Source organism: Corythoichthys intestinalis, chromosome 7, assembly GCF_030265065.1.
Source record: "Corythoichthys intestinalis isolate RoL2023-P3 chromosome 7, ASM3026506v1, whole genome shotgun sequence".
Lineage (NCBI taxonomy): Eukaryota > Metazoa > Chordata > Actinopteri > Syngnathiformes > Syngnathidae > Corythoichthys > Corythoichthys intestinalis.
The window spans coordinates 12,268,715-12,287,143 of NC_080401.1; the positions used below are offsets into that span (position 1 = coordinate 12,268,715).

Consider the following 18,429-nt stretch of genomic DNA (forward strand, 5'->3'; position numbering starts at 1 on the left):
GAGGCCTGGGTCTGATTCCCAGGCCAATGCAGTATCTGATTGAGTAGATTAGAGGTTAAGTTTTATGTTAAAATGCAGTGATATTCTTAAATCCCATGAACAGTTTTACTATTTTACAAGATTTCACGGTTTCATTTTTGATGAAACATTTAACATTTACACGTTACCTTAAAGATATGTGGGCATTGGTAGTTCAGTGGTAGAATTCTCACTTGCCATGCGATAGGTCTGGGTCCGATTTCCAGCCAATGCAGTATGTGACTGAGGTTAAATTGCAGTAATCTTCTGGAATACTTTGACAAGGTTCCTTATTTTATACAAACTTTCACTCTTGCATTTTTGATGAAACATTTTAGATTTACACATGATACACAACTGACATGTGGACATTAGTAGTTCAGTGTTAGAATTCTTGCTTGCCATGTGAGAGGCCTGGGTCCAACTCCCAGCCAACGCAGTATTTAATTGAGTAGTATTTAGGTGAAGTTGGATAATAAAATGCAGTGATATTCTGGACTCCCATGACAAGTTTCACTGTTTTTACAAGCTCTCACTCTTTCATTATTAATGAAACGTTTCAGATTTACACATGTTACCTGACTGACATGAGGGCATTGGTAGTTCAGTGGTTGAATGCTTGCTTGCCCTGCGTGAGGCCTGGGTCTGATTCCCAGCCAATGCAGTATCTGATTGAGTAGATTAGAGGTTAAGTTTTTTGTTAAAATGCAGTGATATCCTTGAGTCCCATGAACAGGTTTTCTATTTTAACAAGATTTCACGGTTTCATTTTTGCTGAAACATTTAACATTTACACATGTTACCTTACAGACATGTAAGGTAAGCAGTTTCACTATTTTAAAAAACTTTTACTCTTTCATTTTTGATGAAACATTTTAGATTTGCACATGCTACACAGCAGACATGTGAGCATTGGTAGTTCAGTGGTAGAATTCTCGCTTGCCATGCGAGAGGCCTGGGTCCGATTCCCAGCCAATGCAGTATGTGATTGAGGTTAAATTGCAGTGATCTTCTGGAATACTGTGACAAGGTTCACTACTTTGACTCTTGCATTTTTTATGAAACTTTTCAGATTTACACATGTTACGTAGCTGACATGTGGCCATTGGTAGTTCAGTCGTAGGATTCTTACTTGCCATGCTCGTGGCCTGGGTCTGATTCCCAGCCAATGCAGTATCTAATTGAGGAGTTTTTAGGTGAAACTGGATCTTAAAATGCAGTGATATTCTGGAATCCCATGACAAGGTTCCCTATTTTGACAAGCTTTCGCTCTTTCATTTTTAATGAAACGTTTCAGAATTACACTTGTTATGTAGCTGACATGCGGGCATTGGTAGTTTAGTGGTAGAGTTTTCGCTTGCCATGCGAGAGGCCTGGGTCTGATTCCCAGCCAATGCAGTATCTGGTTGAGTAATTTTGAGGTTAAGGTTGTTGTTAAAATTCAGTGATATTCTGGAATCCCATGACAAGGTTCACTATACTTTCACGCTTTCATTTTCAATGAAACGTTTCAGATTTACACATTTTATGTAGCTGACATGTGGGCATTGGTCGTTTAGTGGTAGAATTCTTACTTGCCATGCGAGAGGCCTGGGTTCGATTTCCAGCCTATGTGATTGAGGTTAAATTACAGTGATCTTCTGGAATACTGTGACAAGTTTCACTATTTTGACAAACTTTCACGCTTGCATTTTTGATCAAATGTTTTAGATTTACACATGTTACATGGTAGAAATGTGGGCATTGATAGTTCAGTGGTAGAATTCTTGCTTGCCGTGCGAGAGGCCTGGGTCTGACTCCCAGCAAATGCAGTTTCTAATTGAGTAGTTTTTAGGTGAAGTTGGATTTTAAAATGCAGTGATATTCTGGAATCCCATGACAAGGTTCACCGTTTTTACAAGCTCTCACTCTTTCATTATTAATGAAACGTTTCAGATTTACACATGTTATCTGACTGACATGAGGGCATTGGCAGTTCAGTGGTAGAATTCTAACTTGCCATGTGAGAGGCCTGGGTCTGATTCCCAGCCAATGCAGTATCAATTTGAAAAGTTTTGAAGTTTATTCGGCTGGGTTGATTCCCAGCCAATCCAGTATCTGATTGAGGTTAAATTGCAGTGATCTTCCAGAATACTGTGACAAGGGTTACTATTTTGACAAGCTTTCACTCTTGCATTTTTGATGAAACATTTTAGATTTACACACATTTACGAAGCTGACATGCGGGCAGTGGTATTTCAGTGGTAGAATTCTAACTTGCCATGTGAGAGGCCTGGGTTGGATTCCCAGCCAATGCAGTATCAATTTGAAAAGTTTTGAAGTTTATTCGGCTGCATGCATGCAAAGAAAGTTGAAGAAAGCTGGCCATTGTTGAGCCATAGACTTCACAATCAGTTGACAATACACCTCCCATAAACATTGCACCAGGCCTTCCTGTTGGGGTCCGACCCAGGCAGAGCGTTTGGCTTTCACTATGATAAACTCAAACACACTCCCTTCAAACGCTGGCTTTAGGTGGAAAAAGGATGAAAGTTTCCTGCATATAAGCAGGGAACAGTGTCTCAAGAGGGATTTGGTCAAGGATTTAAGGTAATTATTATATAAAATAGCCCATGCATGCACTTTGAAACGTTGTAAAAAAAAATATGCATGGAAAAAATTTGCGTAACTAGTTACAATACAAAAACATTGCCAATGAAAGGTGATCAAAAGGTTAAAATTCAAACTGCATCTCGGTGAAGTAAAATTAAAACCAAAACCACACAATGGAGCTCTAATTACCCCAAAACTGTCTTTTTGACGATGTTGTCTCCAATTGTGGCCTGTATCGCTGAACATCAACAGGTAGGCCGTTAACCAGTCGGAGCTACCATAACGTCCCTGAGTGGCAACACCAGTGATCCGTGTTCTGCTCCCTAGGTCCACCTCAAGCCACTGGTATCTGTCCGAGATGAGAGGAGACCACCCTCCAGCACCTGCGACAACAAAAATGTGTCACTTTATACAAGACTGAGAGTAACAGGAAAGAAGGTAGTTTGACAAGGCACTATTCACACAGCCAGGTAACTTGATTGGAAAAATTTGTACTTTCCCTCTGGCATACTTCATAGAAATTAAATATAACTGCCTTGTAGGCCAGTGTTAACATTAAGACGTCCAATTCTCTAGTCATCCGGTACATGTATTAAATATTAATTCACCCATCATTAAAACATAAATTTGGAGGACAGAGCTACGGCACATTTAATGTTACTTTTATTCTATTTTTTTGCAGCGGTTATTATACTCTAACTCACCTTGGCATGTTATGATTGTTATTATATTGACTTTTCATCTGATATATCGTATGAAATGGCCAACAATTATGATTTTCAAGGCACGATAAATTACGTGTCATCAACATTCGCAACAACAACATCGCAGCATCCGCCTCTTTCATGCTCTCTCCTTCAGGAAGCAAACCTCTCCGGTGGAGGCGGAACATCCACACTGACAGCATGGAAAATAATGGTATACGATGCTATATATTTTGGCATCCCTCTGTTCCAAGTGACTGCAAAGACCAGTATTGCCCATACAGATACGATGCAGATTGTATTGAATATTTAAGGTAGATGGCTCCTTGAGTCAGTGAATCTCATTTTTCATGACCTTTTAGTGTTTACATGTCAATATTGTATTATGTTATGTTAATATGTTATGTTAGTACTGTATAAATAGTTTGTACGTATATTGATATAGTGTACTGCAGCGTTGTTTTCATCAACGATGACTATAATGAAAACATTTCGTCAACGAACAATTTTTTCATGATGATGACAAGACGATAACAAGCTAAAAACGTGTTTTGGGAGAGTAAAACATAACGAAACTAATGCCAGTTTTTGTCTGACAAGACGAAAATGCGCCATAGTTTCCGTCACATGTTCACAATGTGTGACATTTTATGTTTAGTTAGCCTGCATCATAGCAGTGTCTGGTTGTGTCGCTCATGTGACGTGCTAGTGTCCTCTCCAGTCTCCCCATTACTTGTTTTGAGACACACACGGTAAAATTTGTTTCGTTATCTATACCAGAGAGAATATGCAATGTTGCTGTAGCCTTTAAAGGTCTGTGCTGAGTGATCATCACACACTAAATATAACTCGTAGCGTTAGCATAGCGTTGTCCTTGTTGATGCGACAATATGTGCTCATCTGTAAATGCTAATAAGAAAAAGTTGGGAACCCTTATTTTTGGAGTCAAATTTTTATATTTTACAGACGACAACATTTTTAGTAAACGTCGACTAAAAATAGACAAAATTAGTCTTGAGTTTCTGCCAACAAAAACTAGACTAAGACAAACACATTTTGAGATGACGAAAATATGACTAAGACTAATAAGTACTTTCGTCCAAAAGACTAAGACCAGGGGTGAAAGTGGGCCAGAACGGTCAGGAACGCAGTTCCGGTATGAGATTCAGGACCAGAACGCAGTTCCGGTATAAGATTCAGGGCCGGAACGCTGTTCCTGTATATGGTGCTTTGATTCCGAAAACATGACGGCAACTGTAAAAACACTATGTAAAAAAATATAAAAATACAAAGCTGCCACACATGCATTTCATCTCCAAGAAGAAAACAATCTACCAACATCAGATTTACATACACAAGTGTTAACAGCAAGCATAATAAAGTGCTTGTGTAGCGTAATCCCTTTCCAGCGATATTGATTATTTATTTTATTCCATGGACGGCATGGAGGTTTCCCCAGCTGCTGCAGTTATCTGAGTCTGACGATGACGAGTCACGTCAATGTGCAGATGCATGCAGCAACGTCAATGTGCGGATGCACCAGCAAAGCAAAACGCCTGGACTCATTTATCCGTTCAATTGGCTGACATACTGACATGTGATCATCAGACATATGCCACGTTTACATGGAGCCAAATATTCCAATTACAATCGGAATATTTGTTCAAACCGAATAAATGTGTTCCATATAAACACCTCATTCGGAATGAACAGGCCCAAACCGAATGGAATTTCATTCCGTTTCACAGGGGTGGAATATTCCTTTTCCCAAACCGATTAGAAGTAAAATTATATCATGTAAACAGGGAAGCGGAATGGTGTCTGGTTGCGTTCTTTCTGCGCATGCTCCGTACTGACGTGGTGACGTCACTTGGTGACGTAAGTAACGTCACTTGCAACATGGCTTCCAAGCACACGCACAGCGCACCCACACAACTTTTTAAATGAACGGCGTGTCATTCTGAAGTTTTGTTTCCACTCGAAAAGTTAAAACAGCAACTGATCTGACGATCGATCTCCATGTTTTGCAACGTGACGCTTTGTTTTGATTAATCTGCGCATGTCAGACGGCAGTTGTCAAACGTCCTTTCGGAATAAAGTGAAGGAATTTAGTCCTCCCAGCCCAAACCGCACGGGGAGGCCGGCAACAGAACGGAAATGTGCTCCGCCACTCGACGCCCCCGAGCGGAGCCAGGCCAGGAGGAAGCTAAACTCCGCGCGTTCCTGTGTTAACCCTTTGCACACTGACTCCATGTTTCAAAAGCTTGAAGAACACTCGCCGAAAACAGGTTGACAATTTATTCGTCGACAATGGTAAAAAACAAGGCAAAAACAGACGACGGAGGGACAATTCTGGATCCAAAACAAGGCTACATGTTTCCGAGCAGAAGAAATCTGTCTTATCTCAGTGTCCAGTCTTTTTGAAGTCTTTGCTGACGCGGGTCTCGTCGAAGGCGTTTCTGGGCGTTGCTTTGGGGCCGCCCCCGCTGTGGCCGGTTTTGGGCGGTTTAGGTTCGTGCGCGGATTGGGACGCCCGCTATCAACTTTGCTGTCCGGGCTGGTGGTGCTTGTTTTAGGACAAAGCGCTTTGTCCTTGGAGTTTGCTGAGAGCAGATTCCCCGAGTATGTGCGTCACTCTTGTGATAAGACGGCATTGTGTATCTCTATTTCTTCTCATTAAACTATGGTGTGCTATTTATTTTATATTAGTAGTGTAGTCCTACCGTAAATATGAAAATGATACACATTTCCTGATTAATTATATTACGTGTGTTAGCCTAATGCAAACAGTTAGACGGTGCCTACGAAAACCTGTACCATATGTATGTGTTAGACTATATATGTGTTAGACTAATGCAAACAGTTATATGGTGTGTGCGATGACGATATCGTTTCCCCTTCATTCCCCCTCTCGAGCCCCGACAGGGGATCGAAAAAACATGGATGTGGCCTTAGAACTTAGCTTTGTCAAGTGGTGGAAGAAATGTAGCAATTGATGAACAGTTTAAACAGGGATGTGCGAAATTTGTCCCCCTCAGGACTCCTGTTAAGTACTCTTTAAAACAATATGATACCGCCTCAAAGGGTTAATCCTTGGTTGTCTTCGGTCCCGTGGCTATAGGCATCAGCTCACAGTGCCCTCTTTGTACAGGTGCATTGAGACCGATTTTTCATGATCAAATAGACGGGCTACCCATCAAGTTATTCCTGTCGCTAGGAAAAATGAGATATACATTCAGTTAAATTAAATTAAATTAAATTAAAATAAATAAAAATAAAGTTAATCTTTAGTTAAGAAAAATGAGAGACACACTAAGCTAAATTTGGTCCATTGAATAACAACCTTTAAATCAGGAAAAGTGAGAACCGTACTGAGTTAAATTTTGGTCCAGTAAATGAAAATTTAAGTGCCCCTCTTTTCACTTCCGTAACGTTAGGGTCAACCACCACCTGTAGTAAGAGGGAACTGTGCACAGCCCTGAAGAAAAACGAATGCAACAGTGTGTCAAACATCTCAGAACAGCTTTTAAATGAAGAAAAAGAACAGCACTGACAAACTACTACATCTAAAAACATAACACAGCAAAAACATTCCCCCATTGACTAGAGAATGGTGAAAAAGCGGTACTGTACAAAAGCGGAATGTTGCCATACAGAAAAACTTGGACACCATGAACTCGAAACTCGAAATAAACGTCTTCACCCCTTACCAGTTGTTGAAAATGATGGACACAGACGCCTGTAGGCAAACTTTATTCCACCCCAATTAAAGAAAAACTTTATTCCGCCCCATTGACCAAAAAATGAATAAATATCCTAATCAAAAGTATATAAAAATAATAAAAGTTATATTCTCCACCCCAAATGACAAATATGGCTAAAGGCTAAAGAATAAAACTGGGACTTAAAAATGGCACAAATCTACCGAGTACTATGATTTAGAACCTAACGAAAAAATAGTAGTCTTTGAACAAAAATCCCAAGAACGAAAATGAATCTATGGTGATTGTGGAGATGTAAAACAATCCAGTGATATGACATGTGTCGAGGAATTACAAAACCCAAATGTGACTGCAAAAGATCGAAAAAATGTGACGGAAAAAATAAACCCCACTACATAAACAATGTGTATTCCCACCACTTACCAACAACGCCAGGGGCACCTTTCCACACCACATTTCTAACAGCAACATCCGCATGTGAAATCAATAAAAGGGAAAAAGGAAAGAAAATCCAAACCTTTTAGCGAAAAATAATATTACAAAGAACAAATAAACGAGAGCACTATAGCGACAGGGACCATGACGCTAAACCTATTTATTTCCATAATCAATTGTCGCTTCCTAGGACATGGGTCGTATGGGAATTTGTTTATTTTCTCCCAGTCCGGATCCGTCATGGTTGCCCCCCACCCTAGTGGATCCTAGTGTAGCTGTAATCTGTTCAACTCAAAAGAATACAGAGCCTCCAACATATTTTAAAACACTCCCTAATTAAAGCATAGAACGACTTTGCCTTTGTGTAGAACACAAACAATGAGCTTAAGGTGTCTAAAATATAATGCGGTACCTACAGGAAAGTTAATCATTAGAAAGTGAAAATAAAATAATAAAAGTAAAGAATCTTAATCAAATACATCTGGGACTATGTGGTGTACTTAAAATATGCCACGTACTCACATGTTTTAGTTTTTTCCTAATGCTTGTCGAGACGTCTGAGGCACGGTAATCTCTCTAACATTTAAATACTTTCTCAAATTCAAAAAGACCGGAAAACATTCACCCCGACGAAACACAGCATCGTCAGCTGGGGTGAGTATAAAACCGTGGGGACAGTCGTGACGGCTGTCCCTTGGCGATGAACCATTATTTTGTGAGCACCTGTTCTCACACAGCCACCAGCTCACGGCTCGTGCGGTACCGCGGTCACAGCCCTGAGGGAATAGGTGGGGTCTGGAATCAAACCTTTGATCCTCCAACCATTGGCGATCCCTTCTCCCACCCGCGCAACCGGTGGTCCGTGTGCCGGTGCGATGGCTCCGCTTGTCACACCCAGTTCCAGCCCTGCTAGCGTTCAGGGCGAATGTCCTCCCATCCTGTCAACATACACATCTGGTGTTTCAGGGGATCGATAAACAGAAATAAGGATAAACTTAAGAATAGACAATTTGTCATACTTACTTATCATAACTGGGCCTATTTGTAACCTTACCACCTGAAACGTCCCAACCGCACCAGTCTCAAAACTCCAACATGTGATGTGGCAGATTATTATCCTTAAACCTTGAAATCTTTTGGGAAACAATGTGGTCCGGGAAAACTTTAGATCGTTGTAATGGCCTCTGCGTGCTCCTAAAATATGTCGTGCTATTAAAGCTAAGTGAGATTATGAATAGTATTATGTTTATAATAATTTACTGTTTGTTGGGCCTAAGAACTGTATGTTTAGAGTTGAACAGACTGTACAGGTCAATAAAAATTTACAGTTGTCCGCATCCATATTAACTTTCAGTAATAATGTTGGTGTTATCTTGGCCCACTTAACCCCCTCTAGCCATGCCCACAATTGCAATTGTAAGCATGGCTATATCACTCATAGCTACTACTCAAAGTGCATTATGAATACCCAGTACATGTTATCATTCCCAAGTTACATCAGCTTGTGTGATACCCCAATTATCTAGACCAAATCAAAAACTATCCCCTATGGTGGTCTAAATGCCATCATTTGAGATTCTAACTCCTTTTTTTTTTTTTTTTTTTTTTTTTATCAATAAGCTTAATAATATTGATCGTCAACAACCCTAGTCACAAGGAATCATTTTGTCAAAGGATGGGAGTTGTACATTCATTTCTACGGTGTGTGGTTGTCTACTACACGTTTAAACTGTTCAATGGTTACCATTGCAACAATCAACACAAAAACATTTATATGTCTTATTATTTCCAGTTTACAAACCCCTCATGTCCAATTCAGATCCCAAACAAAGCCACTCAGCAATAATTAAAATATTTATGTCTTGGAAAGTGATGCCTTTTCCTTTGTTCCTTATGTCATTCAAAATATATATCTTTCTCCCCTTTTGTGAAACAATTAGGTCCCCCGAAAATAATTGCAAAATAACGAACCAGTGAATAGGATCAATAGAATAAATGCAAGTCAACCAGTTTGACTTTTTATAAAAAATGGAAAAGAATAGAAATAGATGAATAGAATTTTTAGAAAAAATTCTAAAAAAATATGAAAAATACAGTTAGCACAGACATGGAACTAAACAACACTTTCTCCACTCCTCCTTTTTTTTGTTTGTTTTTTTTAAATATTATTCAAGTCCTTAAAAATAAAAATCTGTTCCATAAAGGTGTCCAAAGGAATGGAAAAATATCACATGAGAGTAATTCATCAAAAGATCAAGAACAAAAATCCAAAATGAAAACATAAAAATTGTCTTATACTGGGGAAATTGTATTTATAGGCAGTAGACTTGGAAAGGTATTCTGAAATTAAATTAACTCATCTCTAGATTCTGTCTCATTATCGTTGTATCGTTCGAGTATTATTCTTAACTTTTAACATAAGCAACTTCCCCAGCATAATAAATTGCATTTGGCACGATGCCCGTGTTTGTTTACGTTCTCAAATTTAATTCCTCCCCTCTTATGTAATTTGTTAATTCGATTCCTACTGTGGTCTTTCTCTTAAAAAATTGGTTGCTAATTTCCCCTATAATTTCAAAGCACAAAATTTACCTACATTGGTCTTGTCTTTTCATCCCAGATCATGAAATTGGTGAAAATGTCTTATTCCCCTTTTTTATTTTATTTTATTCATTTCTTGATTTCTTTTTTGCAAGGATAGCCCAATTCTATCCGCAGGTGACCCAAAAGATTATATTTTAGTGGAATCTGGCATTTTCAAGTCTTTTTAAAAACCTAAATCCACTTTTACATTGTCCCGTATATCAAAATTAACACATATAGGAGATTCTCCCTCCGCATTCTTCCGGGAGTCAATAGTGGCTAGGGAAGGACTGTCTTATCTATTGTTTTACCAAAACAACCAGAGACTTGAGCTTGAGATGACCCACTTTAAAACTTTGCTCTTTCCTAAACTTTAACCCTTTAGGCAAGGCATCTCAAACTTAAATTAGCTTCTATAGACTCCAAATTAAACGGAACTACAAAATAACTCCAAAATCAGTTTTACGAAAGTGCAAAAGGAAAAGAAAATATACTAAATGAAATTATTTCCTTCAAGTGTCAACAGTGAAAAGAAAATATCCAAGTTAAGATAAAAATAAAAACTAATAAGACTTACTATTTATCTCATTCTGGGAACGTTATCTCCGATGTAAATTTGGAATCGTGATAAGTGTTATGAAAGAACCATTTGCTTTTTTTTTTTTTTTTTTTCAAAGATGTTCTAGTTACTTTAAGGGGTGTTATGAATGTCAATTAGCTCAAATATTTACAATTCTTATATTGCATTGTTACATGTTTTATTGTGGCCCCCTATTTGATAATTTGTTAATTAACTTTGGTCATGGCCTGTCTCGACAAAGTTGGCCACTTATTTCCTACTCTATTTTCATAACAGCAAAAATTAGTTCAATTTTAATTGTCTTCTTATATCAAAACTAAAATCAATAAAGTTATCCTGTTGTTCTTTGGATCTCAGCTGAATTCACGACAGCCAATTCTATCAACATGTGATCCAAAAGTGACACTTTCCCCATATTCATCATGCTTGAATCCCCTAAAAATTACATTTCAAACTATTCGTCATACTAGAAGCGAGCCATGATATCAATTCCCCGTTACTAATTTTAAGGTGTTCTTTGCTGGTTCGGTTTGCATGTTTGTTATTCTAATAATTGTAAGTTCGTGGTTGAACGCATCACTTTAATATTCTTTTGTTTCTCTACATTCTTTTGTGAGTAAAAATCTTCTTGTTAGAAAAAGCTTTTTTTTTTTTTTTTTTTTTAAATCTATAACTTTACCAAACACCCAGGGACTTCAGCCCTCCTTGCTCTGCTTGGCCTGAACAAGAGCAAGAGGGGCCTCCCGCCCATCGGCCCGCGCACCTCATTTTGAACACTGTGTTCCTTTTCTAATCAGATCTACTGATTTTTTTAGAATTTTTTACATATTGTCCCTTTTTTGGCTCTCAATTTTATCTTAAAATGTTAAACAAGGACTGGAAAATTCCCAGCTTCAATTCTAGCCTCCCCTTATAATCAATCTTGGCAAACAACCCAGCGGATGCCGTCGAGGACCCCATGTTGCAAATAGGGGCCACCGACGGCCCGCCCTCCTTATTTTGAACACAGTGTTCTTTTCTAATCAGATAGCCCAACTCCAGGCGCCATGCCAACGGCTGTCTCCCAGAACGTTAACAGGGGCGCTTCCTATTTTTTCGGCTTCATTTCGAACAACACTAAGCAAAACAAAACGTCCACTTACTTTAACAAGAGACTACACGACACAACAACTCGTCTAATTTCTTCCCTGTACCCTCACAGCCCTCCTTAGCGCATTCATATAGCCATTTGTCACGGGTCCCTGACCTAAATCTCCGCTGGGCGAATGTGTTCATGGCCATGTTTATTGTTCTGCTTACCGCAAGCAGCGAGGCCCTCTTTGCTGTTGGGCGTCACTTCCAACAGCGGGCTTAATACCTTTATTCTTTTTTAAGGGGGGACCACTTCCTAGGGCCTCCACAACCCAGCTCTCAAACCTCCGACTCGTCAGCCCTGAGGTGCGGAACCGCTACGTTCCAGTCCCGGTGGCTTTGGCCCGGCCTGACGCTGCCCGCCAGCCAAACCACCACAACCTTCAGGACAAGTATATGTCTATCCAAATTTATATGTATACCTCTAAATATACATATAAATGCATACACATATTGCGCGTAACAGACCCCTCATCTAACTTAAAAAGTGGGTCGTCGCATCTACTCTATACTCAAATATACATGCCCATATCTATCCCATACACATATCTTTGTATGTATATGCATACATGCGCATGTATATATTACGTATGTCCCACCACATCAAATCGGGAAACAACAACCTGTTGTCTAGGAGCCAACCAGCCTGAGCGGGAGGGAAACGCTGTGTCCCAACCTGTGGTTGGGAAGCGCGAGTGGGGAGGGTGAAGTTGATAAAGGGGTGGGGGTCTGGTGTTCACGGAAGATTGGTGTTTAAGTATTTTCTAAATTATTGTTCTTTTATTTAATATTTAGGAATGAGTAGCCAGTAACTGGCTAATGGTTTTTTAGTTTTTAGTCTTAGTTTTTTTTTTTTTTTTTTTTTTTTTTTTTTTTTTTTTAGTATTTTCTAAATTATTGTTCTTTTATTTTTTATTTTAGCAGGATCCTCTTACATATTTATTTTAGCATTTTATTTAGTATTTGTGATATAATTATAGTATTTTAGTATGTAGGAAAGGAATGGAGAGGGTCGCGCGGTTGCGAGCGCACATAGACGTGCGCGCGCAAGTGCGCGCGACAGGCGCAGGCAGCGGCTCACAACCTCTTTTGTGTTGTTAAGTTTCTCGCAATTTAATGAGGCTCCGGGGACACCGCTTCCTAATAACCTAAGCTTGTCCTGTTTTTTTTTTTTTTTTTTTTTTTTTTTTTTTTCCTTCGCCCAGCCTAAACTACGCGACGCATGGCGTATATGTTGCACTCTTTCTGAATCTACCCCTCTAGTGCTAAGACTAATGAAGACTGATGTTACACTACACTTGTTTCCCCTTATTCCTTCAACCGAATGCACAAATCACAGTTAGACAAAACACAAAATGGTCGAAGGTCGCTTCAAGCCAACTTTCACCCGCCTTAAATTATGACAAAACGTCTTTTTACCTTTTCGGCTTTTAGCGGTGCACCTAAAAGGGCTCCAGTTGACTCTTCCGCAGCCGTTCGTCCATCCCCTCCGTCGTCTGGGCCTATCACGTCGTCAAACCATCACGTCGGGTCACCAACTGAAGGAATTTAGTCCTCCCAGCCCAAACTGCACGGGGAGGCCGGCAACAGAACGGAAATGTGCTCCGTCGCTGACTCCCCCGAGGAGCCAGGCTAAGGAGGAAGCTAAACTCCGCGCGTTCCTGTGTTAACCCTTTGCACACTGACTCCATGTTTCAAAAGCTTGAAGAACACTCGCCGAAAACAGGTTGACAATTTATTCGTCGACAATGGTAAAAAACAAGGCAAAAACAGACGACGGAGGGACAATTCTGGATCCAAAACAAGGCTACATGTTTCCGAGCAGAAGAAATCTGTCTTATCTCAGTGTCCAGTCTTTTTGAAGTCTTTGCTGACGCGGGTCTCGTCGAAGGCGTTTCTGGGCGTTGCTTTGGGGCCGCCCCCGCTGTGGCCGGTTTTGGGCGGTTTAGGTTCGTGCGCGGATTGGGACGCCCGCTATCAACTTTGCTGTCCGGGCTGGTGGTGCTTGTTTTAGGACAAAGCGCTTTGTCCTTGGAGTTTGCTGAGAGCAGATTCCCCGAGTATGTGCGTCACTCTTGTGATAAGACGGCATTGTGTATCTCTATTTCTTCTCATTAAACTATGGTGTGCTATTTATTTTATATTAGTAGTGTAGTCCTACCGTAAATATGAAAATGATACACATTTCCTGATTAATTATATTACGTGTGTTAGCCTAATGCAAACAGTTAGACGGTGCCTACGAAAACCTGTACCATATGTATGTGTTAGACTATATATGTGTTAGACTAATGCAAACAGTTATATGGTGTGTGCGATGACGATATCGTTTCCCCTTCAAAAGGCAGACACATGTAAACGCTGGATCGGAATAGATGAAGTGACATGTAAACAGCTGATGTGAAATTTCCATTTGGAATGATTTGAATCCGTATGAATAAAAGTCAGCATGTAAACGTGGCTATTGTTAGCTCTGATTGGTTCAAATGTGCATGTTTTCTGGAAAAAAAAAAGTGCATTGCAACAGAAAATGGATAAAAACTTTAAGAGCAAGGAAAGAGTTGAGGAGGCTTATTTATCATATTTAGTTTTATTTGCTCTGATGGGGAGGCTCAGAACATCTTAGCTGTCAATGTGCATGTTGGTCTTATATTTGTTCATTTATGTTAGGCTAGTTATTCATTTCCTTATAATTTAAAAAAGTCAATGTTTGCACAATCTTCAAAATATATTCCATTTCACTCTGCATAATATAAGCCATTTGTACTTATTTTTCTTAATGTAGGTTACTTATATCCTTATTATTAATTAATTAATTTTAGGTGTAATACTGGATGAACAGTTGATTTGGAAGTCACAAATAAAGAACATAAAAACAAAACGGGCAAAAAGTGTTGGACTACTGAACAAAACGAAACCCTTTTTAAATTATAAAGCACGCCATATCGTGTTCTCTTCATTAGTAATGCCATACCTCAGCTACTGTGTGGAGGTTTGGGGCAATACATATCCCAGGAATTTACAGTCACTTGTGGTACTTCAAAAAAAGGCAATAAGAATAGTGCACAAGGCTAAATACCTTGAACATACAAATAGACTGTTCTTGGAATCCAAGCAGTTAAAATTCCTGGATCTAATCAAATTCAAAACGGCCATAATCATGTTAAAGGCACGGAAAAACGCATTACCTGGAAATATACAAGTTTTGTTTTCAACTAGACAAGGAGGGTATAATCTGAGAGGGGAGTTAAACTTCAAAAAGCAATATCACCGTACAACAAAAAAGAGCTTTTGTCCTTCAATCTTAGGTGTGGACTTGTGGAACAAACTTACTGAGGACCTAAAGAAAAGCGCTAATTTGAGCGTGTTTAAGAGAAAATACAAAGATCTTGTTTTCTGTAATTATAGAAATGAATTATAGTATTTATGTTGAGAAAATGTTGAGTGATACCAACCATTGTTCTTTAGGCATTATTGAACTGTTGTGAATTGTATTTGTTTTGTCTGATTCATGCTGATGAGTATGTAGCGGACAAAGGGGTAGGATTCATATAAGTTTTTTACTTCTTCCTACTCCTTTTTGAGTCTTATGTTTTGTTTGTATTCTTGTATATCCATAATGTGATGGATGTTTTCGAAATAAATTCAATCAATCAATCAAAAAATTAAAAAACAACAAAAAGTAAATGTTTACATTATCTTCAATTTTAATATACAGTGCCTTGCAAAAGTATTCGGCCCCCTTGAATCTTGCAACCTTTCGCCACATTTCAGGCTTCAAACATAAAGATATGAAATTTAATTTTTTTGTCAAGAATCAACAACAAGTGGGACACAATCGTGAAGTGGAACAACATTTATTGGATAATTTAAACTTTTTTAACAAATAAAAAACTGAAAAGTGGGGCGTGCAATATTATTCAGCCCCTTTACTTTCAGTGCGGCAAACTCACTCCAGAAGTTCAGTGAGGATCTCTGAATGATCCAATGTTGTCCTAAATGACCGATGATGATAAATAGAATCTACCTGTGTGTAATAAAGTCTCCGTATAAATGCACCTGCTCTGTGATAGTCTCAAGGTTCTGTTTAAAGTGCAGAGAGCATTATGAAAACCAAGGAACACACCAGGCAGGTCCGAGATACTGTTGTGGTGAAGTTTAAAGCCGGATTTGGATACAAAAAGACTTCCCAAGCTTTAAACATCTCAAGGAGCACTGTGCAAGCCATCATATTGAAATGGAAGGAGCATCAGACCACTGCAAATCTACCAAGACCCGGCTGTCCTTCCAAACTTTCTTCTCAAACAAGGAGAAAACTGATCAGAGATGCAGCCAAGAGGCCCATGATCACTCTGGATGAACTGCAGAGATCTACAGCTGAAGTGGGAGAGTCTGTCCATAGGACAACAATCAGTCGTACACTGCACAACTCTGGCCTTTATGGAAGTGGCAAGAAGAAAGCCATTTATCAAAGATATCCATAAAAAGTCTCGTTTAAAGTTTGCCACAAGCCACCTGGGAGACACACCAAACATGTGGAAGAAGGTGCTCTGGTCAGATGAAACCAAAATTGAACTTTTTGGCCACAATGCAAAACGATATGTTTGGCGTAAAAGCAACACAGCTCATCACTCTGAACACACCATCCCCACTGTCAAACATGGTGGTGGCAGCATCATGGTTTGGGCCTGCTTTTCTTCAGCAGGGACAGGGAAGATGGTTAAAATTGACGGGAAGATGGATGCAGCCAAATACAGGAACATTCTGGAAGAAAACCTGTTGGTATCTGCACAAGACCTGAGACTGGGACGGAGATTTATCTTCCAACAGGACAATGATCCAAAACATAAAGCCAAATCTACAATGGAATGGTTAAAAAATAAACGTATCCAGGTGTGAGAATGGCCAAGTCAAAGTCCAGACCTGAATCCAATCGAGAATCTGTGGAAAGAGCTGAAGACTGCTGTTCACAAACACTCTCCATCCAACCTCACTGAGCTCGAGCTGTTTTGCAAGGAAGAATGGGCAAGAATGTCAGTCTCTCTATGTGCAAAACCGATAGAAACATACCCCAAGCGACTTGCAGCTGTAATTGGAGCAAAAGGTGGCGCTACAAAGTATTAACGCAAGGGGGCCGAATAATATTGCACGCCCCACTTTTCAGTTTTTTATTTGTTAAAAAAGTTTAAATTATCCAATAAATTTTGTTCCACTTCACGATTGTGTCCCACTTGTTGTTGATTCTTGACAAAAAAATTAAAATTTTATATCTTTATGTTTGAAGCCTGAAATGTGGTGAAAGGTTGCAAGGTTCAAGGGGGCCGAATACTTTTGCAAGGCACTGTACATCCTATGTTGTTGAGTAGTTAAAATTGACATTTGGCATTTAGTATGTGGGTAAATGAGTGAAAATAAAAATTAGGAGATGGAAGTTGGGGTTATAGCTGTTTTTGTTTTTTCATATTTTCATTTTGCAAATCATTGAAAAAATAAAATTTTGAATGAAAATCAGTTTTTGTATGTGTTATAGAAATAACTGATCAAAGTTGCATTTGAGTGGTTTTGCCCCCCCAAATAAAAATCAAATAAATAAATAAATAAAATTTCTTGCTCCATGGCAGCCTTCACGTCGGGGAGTTCCGGCAAGAAATTCTAACCACTTTCACCCCTGACTAAGACTGAGACGAAAATTAAAAGAGCTGCCAAAAACAACACTGGTGTACTGTAAACATAGACGTATTTAAAGGAGCGTGATGTTAGATTTGCACTTCAATTATTCATTAAATGGCCCTAATATTTCAATAGATATTAAAGAAGTGCATATGAGAAGGTGGGACTTCCGGCAATAATTTCAACGATGGTTGGCTACTGTACATCCGGCTCGCTGGAATAGCTTGAGTTGTGCCTGTCAACACAACCAGAAAAATAAATGTATCAAAGAACAACGAGCACTTAAAGTCTCGTAATGTGTGCCTGCTTTTTGTCAGGCTTCTTGCAGGTGGAATATACAATTTACTTTTTTTTACAGTTTTATGTATTTAATTGAAGAGTATTGTCATTGCATGTGAAATACAACATGATTAAGTGCTGCTCCAGTGAAGAGCACCTTAATCATTTCCTAGATAGCAAAATATAACAAGCGGATATGTGCCATATGTACTGCAAATTCCAGCCCAACTTCGTAAAACGGATCCGCCCCAGTGTCTTTTTGAACAATGCCCCAAACTCAGTAAAGAGTCACTTGCCGGATCAGCAACCAGTTTTGGACACGACATTAATGTATGGCCCCGATATGGCACACATGTTACCCATAGTAAAAATTTGCTACTCATTTGTTGCTTAATCTCGTCTCGTGAGACGAATTTGATCGTCTCAACTTTATTTCATTCTCTGCTTATTTGTTTCTGAGTTTGTGTTCCTAAGGGTACCCTTGGGAGCAAGTGATGAGTCAAAATGACCAAAGGCATCATTGAGACTAAGGAGATTGATTTGAGAAAACCAGATTTGAGCAATATTAGAGAAGAGAAATTCTCATAATTGAAGATGAAGTTACACTTGTATAGCCTTTCAGGCACTCAAAGAATTTTGACACTATATCAGGGGTGGGCAAACCAGTCCTCGAGGGCCGCAGTAGGTGAGGTCTTTGTTCCAACTGATTCGGCAC

At 39.2% G+C, this 18,429-nt stretch overlaps 1 protein-coding gene and 2 non-coding genes across 4 annotated transcripts in view; 2 read left to right on the forward strand and 1 right to left on the reverse strand.

The window, feature by feature from the left end:
- LOC130918591 (contactin-associated protein-like 4) overlaps nucleotides 1–18,429 on the reverse strand; it is a 167,215-nt gene that overhangs the window by 96,024 nt on the left and 52,762 nt on the right. For both annotated transcript variants that reach the window (XM_057840413.1, XM_057840414.1), the window contains one exon: nucleotides 2,800–2,993. In XM_057840413.1, the coding sequence (XP_057696396.1) occupies nucleotides 2,800–2,993 (194 nt within the window). The remainder of the gene's footprint in view (nucleotides 1–2,799; nucleotides 2,994–18,429) is intronic.
- trnag-gcc (transfer RNA glycine (anticodon GCC)) lies at nucleotides 928–998 on the forward strand. The gene has a single exon. It is a non-coding gene; the product is annotated as a tRNA-Gly (tRNA).
- Nucleotides 1,346–1,416, forward strand: trnag-gcc (transfer RNA glycine (anticodon GCC)). Its single transcript has one exon. It is a non-coding gene; the product is annotated as a tRNA-Gly (tRNA).